The sequence below is a fragment of the Eleutherodactylus coqui genome, chromosome 10, assembly GCF_035609145.1.
Source record: "Eleutherodactylus coqui strain aEleCoq1 chromosome 10, aEleCoq1.hap1, whole genome shotgun sequence".
Lineage (NCBI taxonomy): Eukaryota > Metazoa > Chordata > Amphibia > Anura > Eleutherodactylidae > Eleutherodactylus > Eleutherodactylus coqui.
The window spans coordinates 137,807,995-137,822,077 of NC_089846.1; the positions used below are offsets into that span (position 1 = coordinate 137,807,995).

Sequence of the window (14,083 nt, forward strand, 5' to 3'; positions counted from 1 at the left end):
AATATGCATAGGGCATAACTTGATGATTGGTGGTGAGCTCACTGCTTGGACCCCCACCGATCACAAGAATGGGGGTCCTGTGTCCCCTGTCCTCCTCACTGCATGCTTACTTTGGGTGAACACAGTGGAGGAGAAGACTACATAGAGCACTGGTCACCCAAAAGTACTGCCACTCCATTCACTTTTGATTGGACTTCTGGAGATAGCCAAGCGGCAAGCACTCGAGTATTTCGGTCAGCCCTTATTTAACTGCGTGGATCGGCAGCTGTACACGGTCTTTCAGGTTTCCATTCATTATTACATCACTGCAGAGGGAGAAGCAAGCCCACGGTGACAGAGGGGAACACAGGACCCCTGTTTCTGGAATTGGTGGAGGTTCCAGCGGTAAGACCACCGCTGATCAGTAAGTTATCCCCTATCCTATGAACTGGGGATAAGTTGTAATTCTGGTACAACCCCTTGAGTATGATATATTGTGAGATCAGGCAATAATAGGATAAGGTGATATGAGTATTATACATTCTGTATATCATTATTATACATGATGCAGTATAATGTGTAGTGTTATTAGTATTGTGATATTGGCATTATATTGCAGGATAGGTCATATCGGTGGGGACCAACTGCTGGGGATCCCCGGTGATGAGCCGATTGCCAGGCTGGCTATGAGTGCAGCAGGTCAGACGTCGTCATAGGGAAGAAGAGCGGAAGTACCATTTCATAATGAAATCAATGGGAACTGAAGCCGTTATTACACCTCTGGCACTGCCACCTCCGACGCTGGGGATGGACATGGATGTGTAAGAGACACTTCATCTCATTGATTTCAATGTGAGTGAAGTCAGCAATGGCGCTTCCGCTCCCGTTCCCTATGACGACGTCTGGCCCCGCTGCGGGACGGGCAACCAGCTCATTGCCGGGAATCCTGAACCCTGGTTCCCCGGTGATTAACTCCTGAGGGTAGGTCATCAATGTTTTTTTCCCGGAAGCCCCGTTATGGATAGAAGAGATGAGACTGCTATCTTAGGCTGGTTTCACATGAGCGCTAATCTTGTGCGGGCTTCAGACGATGTGAGATGCACAAAAGTTGCGCAAATATGAACTCCATTCTTTTGAATAAAGCCATACACATGAGGGATGTTTACCCGCACAGCGATGGTGTGAGAAGAAAAATTGTGGCATGTCCTATTTTTTCGCGTTCCTCGGAACGTATCACCCATTGATTTCAATGGGACCTCAAGTACATTGCACGGCTCTCGCATGCCGGGTGATGCAAAGTCACCCATTGAAAACCCTTTCGATCCTCTACCGTGCATAAAACTCACACGAGAGGATCAGCGTTTTTGCCTAAAAATCCACAGGTCAATGCACATTGCTCAGCTTCTCAGCCCGATATCATATTCGCCTGTAAGCTATGGGGGTCAGAAACGCTTTATTTTCTCCTTAGAGAGAGCAGTGAGTGAGGAGACTCCAAAAGGCCATTCATGCTCCTCTTGGTAATAATCAAACATGCATCTCCCTTATTTGCATATTACCCAGAGGAGCATGAATGGCCATTTGAGTCTGCTCACTCACCATCTAGATGCTCTCCCTAAGGAGAAAAGATAGCGTTTTCTGACCCCCAATCCCAGGCCTTTCACTAGCAAAGCCAGCCTCCTACTGTGCACTGATGAAGGACAAACACCCTGAAACAGCTGTATGTACATGGAGTCTGGCTTTGCTTTTAATTCCCAGTCATTGTTACAAGGCTTGTATAAAGAGTTCAACTTTGCCCTGAAGGAATGCTGCCATCCAATAGGTGGCGCTGTGGAGGTATTATTTCATCTCCCTTATTTCCTTAGGCTATGTTCACATCTGCATTCTGGTAATTTGGTTTCCTGTTCCGTTATGGGAGTAGGAAAGTGGAATCCTCCGGCCAAACAGATCCATTTTATCATGAAACCGAACGGCGCTGAACGGACCCCATTGGCTATAATAGAGTCCAGTTGGTTTTCGTTTGGCCGTCTGGCATTTTACCGGACAAAGAAGTCATGCAGAAATTTTTCTTCTGTATTTCATGCCGGATCTGCGCTTTTTCTTCTGTATTTCATGCCGGATCTGCGCTTTTTCTTCTGTATTTCGTGCCGGATCTGCGATGGATCCTACAATCGGGGGTTCCAAACGCATGTGTGAACATGGCCGTACCTGCAGGATAGCAAATGACCTATTCACTTTTATCACAAGCACATAGCATAAGAAAAAGTACTGAGATGAGGCCGGGTGGCTTGCAGGCTCTTCCCTCTTGCAGGGATGTTCTTGCTGCTGTTGTCTCCTCGGCTCCAGCTGCAGGGACATTGTGAGATTACTCCAGCATTCCTGCTCACGGCCCCCTCCTCCCTGCACCAACATCCAAACCCTCCTCTCCTGCTGAAGCCCCTCCAGATGCTTAACCCTCTCCTCATCTGGAGGGCCGGCACCGGACTCAGCACAACTCTGTAGCTTTACTCAACTGTGAAACTACTTATGGCCCAAAAGGCTGGAGTTATCTAATCACTATGTGAGTATGGAGGAATGAGAGCCGCCCGCCCGAGGAGCCTTGTGTACGGTTATAGCATTCCGTTACACCATTGGATGTGTCTACTCTTATTGTAGCAATGTCACCATTAAAGAAGGATTCCACCAATCACAGACTGAAGACCTTCTAGGTGTGGAGGTACTTAAAGTGCAATGACTAATCATAACAGTAGTTATTCTAAAGGCTCCTGCACACTGGTGAGAGCGACATCGAGCCATGATTCAGGGCCTGATATCGCCCTCGCAATCCATGGGAAACCCCTGGATGCGAGTCGGTTTCATGTGAAAACATCCTCGCATCACTGCGGGGAATACCTTCATCCCATTGCTTTCAATGGCGTGGCAGCAGCGCTGGCACCATTGAAAGCAATGGGAGAACATCGCAATCTCCTGCCACTGCTGTGACAGCAGTGGCAGGGGATTCCTTCATCCCCACGGGGAGTCCCCTTATCACTGAACACTGTGACAGCAGTGGCAGGGTATTCCTTCATCCCCACGGGGAGTCCCCTTATCACTGAACACTGTGACAGCAGTGGCAGGGTATTCCTTCATCCCTACGGGGAGTCCCCTTATCACTGAACACTGTGACAGCAGTGGCAGGGTATTCCTTCATCCCCACGGGGAGTCCCCTTATCACTGAACACTGTGACAGTGGCAGGGGATTCCTTCATCTTCCCAGGAAGTCCCCTCATCACTGAACACCCTGCCGCTGCTGTCACAGTGTTCAGTGACGAGGGGACTCCCTGCAGGGCTGAAGGAATTCCCTGGTGTTGCTGTCACAACTGCAGTGGGGATTGTGATGTTCGCACCTCATCACTGAACACTGACAACAGCAGCAGGGTGTTCAGTGATGAGGGGACTTCCGGCGGGAATGAAGGAATCCCCTGTCACTGCGGTCACAGCGCAGATTTCATGTTACCTCAGCAGTGTAAGAAATGAAAGCTGCGCTGTGATTGGTCGCTATGGGCAATAAACAGATTTTCTTTTACACAGCTTTCAGAATAGAATGGTGGCAGGTTTGGAGGCGGGCTACTTGTCCGTGGCCCACCCTGCATATGGCGTTCAGACCAGTGCTGCCCACTGAATTACATCTGCATTTGCTACCATATTATGTCTGAAGGTACCTTTACAAGGGGCGATTATCTTCCAGCTAAGTCCTCCGACCAGTCGCCATAGCGCAGTTGTTGGAAAGCTTTTATACTAAACAATTGTTGTTTCCTTGTGAGGCGTTACACTGGCGCACTCCGGTTGGCTTCACACGGGCATATTTGTGCGCCCAGTACCCAGACAATGGGACCCATTGATTTCAACGGGTTTGTTCACATTTCCGTATTTTGCGTGTTTTTGGTCACGCAAAAAAATAGGGCATGTTCAGTTTTTCTGCTATTTGTGCACCACAGGTCCCCATAGAAGTCAACGGGGAAAAAAGAACACATCTGGAATTCATTAAGACTAATCAGCCATTTCAAACGCACCTTTATGCCAAACTTTGTAGCTGGGTGCTGTGGTCACATGACTCCGCCATTTACAATTTTGGGACTTCTGCTGACATTCTACTCTCTTGCTTCTTTTCTTCCAGCTATGGCAATGTATACCTCGGCGCCAGTGATGTCACGGACATTGCCTCGCCGGATGTACACGGATGTTGCTTGTCAATTCACACGCATGCGCAGTCTCTACTGTACCCTGTAAATGTGCAAGCGCATGGGTATTGATCTATACAGGAAACTAATGGGACCGGCATCATAACAAACCTGGTGCGCAGCGGTACCATCGGAACGTGCATGGAGCATATATACATCATGATGCACCATGGGTACTTGGGGTGATTAAAGGAGTGGCTTGCCACACTGGAACCCCTTAAAAAAACTGGAAGTGCAAACTAACCTTTAATATTATCATGCACTACACATAAAATAACCATAATGCCCGAAAACAATATCAACAGCTGAGCGGAAACCAATCGGACCCCATTATAGTCAATGGGGTTCGTTCAACGCTGTTCGATTCTGTCATAATATGGACCCTCCGATGCAGATGTGAAAGCAGCCTTGTTCAACCATTAGGTTCCCGAACAATAACCCCGCTATATAGACCCACACAATACGACCATAGATTGTACAGTTAGGGATATACACTCTCCATAGAGCTAAACAATGCCCATAACACCATATACAACAGAGATACATATATAGTCTGACGTTGCTGCCAATCATTGTCTTGTTGTGAATGATCCTATATGGGGTGACTGAAGCCCCCTCAGGGTCGAGGACATGGGGCATTTGCCTTGTCATAAACCAGCCAAGTTCCGTCTCATTATTTTGAGTCTGAGCAGACAGTATCCATAATGACCTGGCCCACGGCCCAGAAATAACAAGCCTCAGACCCTGCATTATATTGTACTGGGGCATGTTTATACGTAGTAATGAACTGGTGACGAGAGGATATGCATATGGGTATATTGCATGTGAAGGGATCTGGGATGAAAACTATGGGGATATTAGCTACACTGCCTGATTGTTGGTAGAGACAATGTCAATGGTTGGCAAGTCTAAGAGCTATAAAATGTCAGGAGTTTGTAAAAGTTTTTTCCGGAGCTAAACTTTACGGAAATGGAGTGTTCCTCATAGACTCGTAGTGTCTGGTGCCAAGACACATTCTGGTGTCATACAGCGGACATCGGACCCAAATACAAATCCCAGTAACAGCCCATTGGGCAGCATTACAGGGCGGCTGAAGGTATAAAAGCTACAATAACTCTTCTGTTTATGGAAACGTTTGTAGATGCACACCCCATTGAAATGCCCCACACATGCCTGGATTACCCATATGAACCTCCAGGATACACTCATTGGAAAAACATGCACCAAGAAGGAGTTGTTGGAGCCCGATGAAAGGTTGTATTTGTGAATGTAATGATGATATATGTAGTGACTACAATATTAGGGCAGAAGGATACATTTATTGGGGAAAGCTGTGCAATCGAAAGGAGGCTCTGGTACCTTGTTGTCTGATCCCTACACATATTAGTGAGCTGTCATTGTCCCTCTTATCACTACTAGGGGGGACCGACTGTTATATGCCATGACTCCCTCGATCAGTGTGGCAGTCAGTATGGCCTCCACTCCAACACAACTGTCATTGGCTCCCAAGCAGAACCTTGATTTTCACTAAAGATGATACTGTTCCATAGTACTCCAGGTTTCTCAATCCCAACATCACTGCAAACGAAGGCAATGGTGTTGGGGTATTAATGGCAGGACACGTAATGGGCACAGTGACACCATATTTATTTCTGTTAAGCGCCTAAAAAGGGTCCGGGCAGAGATGGGTCTGTAATGAAGGCCCAACCTGTATCTGGAAAGTCAAGGAAACTGTTGGATCTGCTTGTCTTGTTGGTGGATCACACAATCCTCTCTACTGGTGGTCTACTCACCATGTGCCTGTCCTCACGTAACCACTGCTCCGAACACCTCCTAACAGTCAGAACGGACTAGATATATTTGTCGAAATGACCACCCTGCTCCTCTCATTCCAATGATACACCCCCTCTAGACGTCTGTTAACTGGACAATATGTCTTCAAGTGCTTTGTACAGGCATGTCTAGCAGCACATGGAGTCCCTAAGGGTCTGTAATACCGTCCATATACTATGGTGTGTTTTTAGATCTGCGCACTGACATATGTCATGCTGTCAGTCCCATGTGCTATAGTTTCCTATCCAGTTTGGTCCGTGTTCTGCTATATGATGTGCTGCCAGGTCCATATGCTACATTGTTGGGTTTGTGTGCTGCTATATAATGCCGATATGAGGCACCATATTCCCCCTCGAATGTAAGAGCAAAAAACCTAAAATGTGCCTCTATAAATGGTACAATAAGGGCCCATGGCAAACTATAGGCGCCATGTTATGGATTTGTGACATAGCCATGAGAATGAGGCTTCTGGTTCATTGAGCATCTGAATTATCCTCCAGTTGTATGACAGTTACAAGCGGTGGATTATTGGTTATCAGATAGAACTTTCCGGCATAGAGACGTTCCCTGTAAAGTTCCTATAGATCAGTCTGGACCGTACATGGTACATATGGGAGTCTGCCCATTCTGAATGACTGAGCCGAGTCTAGAGTACGGTGAACAGCAGGCGTAAGCTGGTTTGTGATGCCAATAGCTGGTACAGAATCCAAATCTTTGTATGTACAGATTGTAAGTGGAAACACCTCATATATCATCCGGAATGAACTTGAAGACAGATGCCGTTTTTGCATCAGAGTCAAATTATATCAAAATCACATGTGAAGGAAGCAATTATAATGGTGGAATGCGCCAAGCTGGAATAAAACCCGAGCCCAATCTCATACGTCTTCTGTTATGTTGCCCAGGATTCAGTACTGGGTTATTCATTATACACATAATCTAACGGAATCTGTAAGCGTCGGGGGCTCCTCATGGTAAAGGGGCCGTCTGGACTAGAAATTACAGTATCGCATACATTAGAGAATACAGAGTTAATAGACCCTGAGCTGAGGACCCACCTCTATTAGCAGAGCCTCTCTCCGTGGAGGACCTGCCGATCTGGAGCCTGTAATGCTTTTTTTCCCCTTTGGTGGTGCTGTAGCAGAACCGAACACTTGCTAAGAGGTTCTCTTACTGATTGCTGGTGATCAGCTTAAAGGGGTTGTCTCACAACTGACTTTTATCACCTAGATACAGGATAGGTGACTGATCAGTGGTGGTCTCCACACCGATCCTGAGAATGGGGGTCCTGTATTGTCCTCTTCGCATTACTGTGAGATTAGATTGAATGGAGCAGTGGCCACGCATGCGTCGTGCCGCTCCATGCACTCTCAATAGGACTTCTGGACATAACTGAGCAGTTCATTTGACTATTTCCATCTGCCAATTGAAATAAAGGGTGTGGAGGAGCACAAGTGTGACCATCGCTCCATTCAACCTGACGATACTGGGCGGGTGCAGTGATCCCATAGTAACGAGAAGTGTGCGACACTGGACCCGGTTTTCGGGATTGATGGAGGTCTCACTGATCAGTTACCTGAAAAAAATCAGTCATGAAACAACCCCATCAAAATGGCTTTAAAGGGGTTGTCCAGGACTTTTACTATTAATGACCTACAGGATAGATTAGTTGATCATGGGGGTCTGCTGCTTGGAAACCCTGCCATTCAGTTGATTACTGGCACCACCATCAGTGCAACAGCGATGGAAGCAGATAGTGTTAACATGGCAGTGGCCTGATTTGGTACTATGTGCCTGCAGTACCAAACCTGGCCACTGCAATACGGAAAGTGCTATATTCTTGTAGCACTGAACATACTCACAGCTGGCCCAGGGAGCAGCTGATGAACAGGGTGGACCGCAGTCCCATCAACTATTGATGACCTTTCCTAAGGACAAATCATCAACAGTAAAAGGCCTGGAAACCCTTTAACATCAGCGAAGCCATCTAACAAGAACCAACTGGAACAAATGGACGGCGGCTGCAGGAAGTCTGCATGGGTCCAAGTTTGTGAAGAATACCCGGAGATCTGTGTTCCGTAGACAGTTCTTCCGGGGCAGTCTGACACTTCTCACCCCCACCGATGGGAAAGGTTGGATTATATTAGCGAGTTGTTATTATGGGATTATTATCCAATTTCCTAATATGATTTTTAAAATGTCTACTTTTCTCTGGTTCACCCTTTTTTATACTTCCTGAGAGGTCATGTTGAGTTAGTAGAGGGACCCTTCCTCGAGGCCGTGCCCCCCCCCCCCCCACAATCAGCTAGGTTCATGACCAATATAAGAAGAATACTTGGATATTATAAATGATACATGGTGGGTGGATGTCTTGTAGCAGATTTTAATTTGGAGTTTAGGAGCTTAATGTACTCCTCTGATCACAGGGGATAGAAAAACTGACAAAAACCAGATAAATACCGATGGCGCACGGCTCTGTTATCTGCATCCTTTTTGATCCCCTATATTTTTAAATGAGAGCCCTCATTATGAACATGCAGTACCGCGCTTCACCACTGCTTGAGGCAACAACTCTCCATAGACATGAATGCAACAGCGCCCCCTTTTAATGAGACGTAACTTAGGCAGGCAGTGACTGGAAACTGTCAGCTAAATATGAAGCAGCCATATTTATTCGGAATAAGTAACATCGCCACATCTGAAGATGGCAGCGCTATACCCGCATGCCGGGCGGTCACTTTTCATTGAACTGCTTCCCAGTAATAGAAGTGGTATTTTTTTCCTTTGTACAAAGATGTCCCATAAAATACGTAACTTGTTTTCTTTTATAAGGGATTACTTTAATGAAAACCATGGCATGGCGCTGGAATACAGGAAGGATTGAAACATGTAACAATACATGGGTCATACTACAAATAAAGTGCGATACAGTATGTGCTTATCATGATGGGTGCAGCTGATGGATTGGGGCATGCATATATGAATGCAACCATTATAGTGCTGTCCCAATTAGATAACTGCTTCTCCAAGATAAACCGCCATAGCAATTAACTCAGTAACATAGTATGTACGGCCGAAGCTGTCCATCCAGTTCAGCCCATTACCCCCCAATATTAGACGGACAACAAGGGTAGTACACGGTAAGGGCGTATTAACACAGGCGTATTCAGTTTCCCATCAATGGGGCTGTGAGGGCTCGTTTTTTGTAGCTTTTATTGGTACCATTTTGGGGTACATATGTTTTTTTAATAATTAAAAAGTCTTTATTGTACTTTTTTTAGTCCATGACTTGAACTTTTGATCACTCATACAGCATAATGCAATACTATGGTATTGCAATATACTGTATTTATCAGGCTTCCAATTAAAGATGTGCCACAGGCACGTTTTAATAGGCATGGCAGCCCTATGGGCCTTCAGAAGGCCCCAAATTGCCATGACACCTGGACAACATCCTGTGGTCTCATTATGGGGGCCGTTCATGAAATTCAGATGCTGCTGTCAATTCTGACAGCGGTACTAAAAGACTTCACAGCCATGATTGCTGTTATCTCTGATTGTGACTGTTGCAGGCAGGTGTTGGCTGTCATAGACAGCCGATACCCACAGTGTATGGAGTGGGCCCGGCTCCGCAGCCTATTCTATACACAGCATATACTGAAGACCTCTATATACATCCTAACTGCACGGCGCATATGCAGTTAGGACGTATATAGATGTATGGCTCACAGGAAGGGGTTTATGGTGGACTGCCCTTGGACATACTTAATAGAAAGTTGGCCTTCTAATGAGAGTTGGTGGAAAGAAGGATCAGGCATGTTGGCTATGGTTGGTCAATCCTTTACATCATGGGCCAAGTATAATTACAACTTCTGAACCCACTATAGTTACCTAAATGCAATAGTAGAAATCAAATTGGTTCCCCTGATGGCTAATATAATATTATTCATCCTGGTGCATTGTCTATGCTGAAAGGACATTTGCCAATCCCCGGTCACAAATGTAATAATTTCTCTTAGAGGATACCGTTTCTCCATGATGACATCCACCTTCCAATCGCACACCCACGGGCGATCATCTGATTGCTGGAGTCTGATGATGAAACCTCTAGTAATCACCCTGAACATGTCTTTACATTGGCAAATAGAAGGTGTTTCCCAGCGGGGACCCATCCCAATATCATCCATAAGCCTAGAAGGACGTATGGAGAGGGGTTGTCCTGATGGCGCGGCCTTTTCGATTTCGTACCGCAATGTGGTGATTGGTGATTTTTTTTGGGCCTGCAGTGTACAATAACATGAAACAACCACAAAGACGAGTCTTTCCAATAAGCACTTTGGTTTGCAGCGTATGATTTGTAGGCCACACAGATATTTGCTGGTCTTAGTAATATTAGGGCATATTAAGTTACATGTAGTTTGTTCTGATTTTCACCCTCTCCGGTGCGGCCCGATGTGGGATGGTGGCTTCACTGTAATTACAGATTTGGTGACTATAAAGCAGTAATAATAATAATGTTGGGCCGGAGGATGAGACCGCAGGCAGCTCAATGCAGCCCGTAACTGCTCATCAGCTAAGTGGGAAGTAGTTCAGTACGAGGACATCATTTATCTTATAGATCACTGACCTATCAGATCCAGCCAAGATCAATGCTCCTACCTTGTACCACTACACCGTGTATACTGAGGCTTGGAACCTCACAAACCAGAAGTAACGGGAGCGTGTTTGTAGATGTCACTAATAATGGAAATATGACTTCATATCACGTTCTTTTCACCACAGGACGGGGAGGCCCCCATCTTTTCAACATGCCGGAAGGAGTCCTGAAGGGAAGCAGAACGCGACCAGGTGAACAAGGTAGGTTCTTAAAGGAAACCTCTAGGAGACAAGATTTACTACCCGCAATTCTATAATCTTGATAGAACATACATAGATGGTGACCATGCCGGTCCTGGAAGAGCATGAAGATTCAGTGCGTTTACGGTTACTGGTATTCAGTGCGTTTACGGTTACTGGTAAGGCCTGATGGTATCCAGCTACGCGCACTCATCGGGGTATTGCTTAGATTTGTAATTCTGACAAACGTAAAGTACTTAAAGGGGTTGTCCCGCGCCGAAACGGGTTTTTTTTTTTTTCAACCCCCCCCCCGTTCGGCGCGAGACAACCCCGATGCAGGGACGTACAGAAAGCTTACCGGAGCGCTTACCTTAATCCCCGCGCTCCGGTGACTTCTATACTTACCTGTGAAGATGGCCGCCGGAATCCTCTTCTTCCGTGGACCGCAGCTCTTCTGTGCGGTCCATTGCCGATTCCAGCCTCCTGATTGGCTGGAATCGGCACGTGACGGGGCGGAGCTACACGGAGCCGGCATCCTGCACGAAAGGCTCCATAGAAGAAAGCAGAAGACCCGGACTGCGCAAGCACGGCTAATTTGGCCATCGGAGGGCGAAAATTAGTCGGCACCATGGAGACGAGGACGCCAGCAACGGAGCAGGTAAGTAAAAAACTTTTTATAACTTCTGTATGGCTCATAATTAATGCACAATGTACATTACAAAGTGCATTAATATGGCCATACAGAAGTGTATACCCCCACTTGCTGCCGCGGGACAACCCCTTTAAGGCGACTATACATACATGTACACTATCCGACCAAAGTAATTGGACACCTGAGGAAGAATTAAATGTAGTATGTAGTTCCATATGTTAATTCTTAGTGTGGCCTCCTTTGGCCCTAATGGCATTGGACACTCTCCATGGCATACTGTCATGAAGTCTGATACTCTTCAGCTGGTATTTCACTCCATTCATCCTGCAAACATCTGGCGAGTTCTCTCAAAGAAGATCAGCCCGTCTACAATGGTGCAATGAGCGTCATCATTGGACAGTTGAGCAATAGAAGAAAGTTTTGTGGAATGACCAATCACGCTACTTCAACTTCATCTTCATGTTACGCAGCACTTTACATCATGGGGAGAACATACACGCTCCATGCAGATTTTGTCCTTGAGTGGATTTGAACCTAGGACCCCAACACTGCAAGGCAACAATGCTAAACACTGAGTCTCGATGTTGCCTTAGTGTGTTGTGCCAACAGTTAATTATGGCAAAGCTTCTGTTATGGTCTAGGGATGTTTTACATGGCATGGTCTTGGTCCGTTTGCAATAACGATGAGCACAGAGGTCCATCTTGACATTTTAGACAATTATGTGCTGTCGACAATGTGGCAATACTCTGGGAATAGTCGGCAATACTTCAAGAACACAACGTGCCTCATCACACTGTTTTATGTTGGTTTGAGGATATGGATGTTCTATGATTGGACCGGCTGCACAGAGTCCTGACCTGAACCTACTGAACATGTTTAGGATGAACTGAAACATCAGGTCAGGAAATATGAACTACGTTCATCTTCTTTTAGGGAACTCGAAAGATGTTTGCAGGATGAATGGAGGGAAATACCAGCTGAAGTGTATCAGGGGTTAGTAGAAAGTACATCACAAAGAGTATCTGATGTCATTAGAGCCAGAGGAGCCCCACTAAGTATTAACATATAGAATTAAATACAACTTTTGATTCTTAGTCAGGTGTCCAATTACTTTTGGTGGGATAGTGTATATCGGCTGAACACGTCAATTTTGGTGGTCCCAACCAATCATCTAATATGTATGGGGGCCTTCTGACTTTCCTCCAATGGCAGAGTTAGGCAAGATAAAGCTCAGACAGTTGAACTTCAGCTGTCTTATCCTTTTCTTCTCAGTAAAATAAGCCACTGACAGAGGTGTCCGGAAGCAGCTTTCTCTCCACCCACATTCAGAGCGCACACACGCTTGGCCGAGCTGAGCAAGCATTTTTATGGAGATGTTGGGCAAAACAGTTCTCGGCCGAACGAGCATAAAGTCTTAAATTGTGTCACAACCCATAAATAGGCATTGCCACAACCTAATAAGATATGACCACAGATGATGATGCGCCATGTGATCCTAGCCGTAAGCTGCACATTATATGGGAATTGCCAGCAAAAGTTTTTTTCCCGCAATATCTTTCTCTCCTAATTCCCTTATTTACGCCCCAATTCAGACAATACACATGTTAATTTTCATACAAAAGGAGCCCAGAGAGGCTGATAGGCAAGAAACATGAGGGCACCCGAGAGCCCTCATATAGATTAGATCAGTGGCCGACCCAACCATAAATAATGGAATTTACCAACGCAATGTATATGTAAAATCAGCTCTGTGGTTATTATGAATGGCCACCACTGGCTTGGACTGTAAACTAAAGCTTCTAATGTTCTTCTCCCGTTCCTAGGTGCCCCCAGGCCTTCATCTGTCAGTTCTCTGAGTGGAATAGCAGCCGGGATGTCTGGCAGCTGTACCTCCGTTAATACTGTGTGTTCGGACAGCGACCGACCAGTTAGTCTCAGCTCTTCCACCTCTTCGGCCTCCCTCCAGGACAGTCACAGCTCATTTGGTAGTAGTGGGACTCTTGGATCCTCCCAGTACTGCAGCCCTTCATATCCTCAACAAAATGGCAGCGACATCAGTCTCGACCTCACGCCTGTGGCGCAGTTGGAGATTGAACACAAGGTGCTGTCTAATGAAAGTGCCTTACTTGGCTGTACATGGTCACCGATTTTGCGCAAAGCAAAGGATCCAAAGGCCAAACTTTCTCATGTGGACAGAGTGGTGCTCGAAATCCTGGAAACTGAGCAGGCCTACGTCCGAGATCTGAAGAGCATTGTAGAGGTAAGAGATTTACTGCTACCGTCTTGTCTGTTGAGTCTATCCTATTGTGGTATTTCTGCTCCACGTGGTTCAGCATAAGGTTTTATGTTATGGTTCCGTATTTGGATGATAGCCTGCCATTCATGTTCCTTAAGTCAACATGTAAGCAGCCTTTTATTGATAGAGTGAAATTGAAGAACATCTAGTTGGATTTCAAAAGGGCTTAGCCATAGTGATTTACACCCTGCTGATCAAAGCAACAGTCTGCTGATAAGCGTGGACAGTAGGTCGGAGGAAGCAACATTCTACATTTTCATCAGGGACTT

At 46.0% G+C, this 14,083-nt stretch overlaps 1 protein-coding gene across 1 annotated transcript in view; it reads left to right on the top strand.

The window, feature by feature from the left end:
* The window catches only part of PLEKHG2 (pleckstrin homology and RhoGEF domain containing G2), a 90,895-nt gene that overhangs the window by 33,707 nt on the left and 43,105 nt on the right, over window positions 1-14,083 (top strand). Inside the window, exons 3-4 of the mRNA XM_066581909.1 lie at window positions 10,812-10,886; window positions 13,342-13,778. Coding sequence (XP_066438006.1) covers window positions 10,838-10,886; window positions 13,342-13,778 — 486 coding nt within the window. The 5' untranslated portion in view covers window positions 10,812-10,837. The remainder of the gene's footprint in view (window positions 1-10,811; window positions 10,887-13,341; window positions 13,779-14,083) is intronic.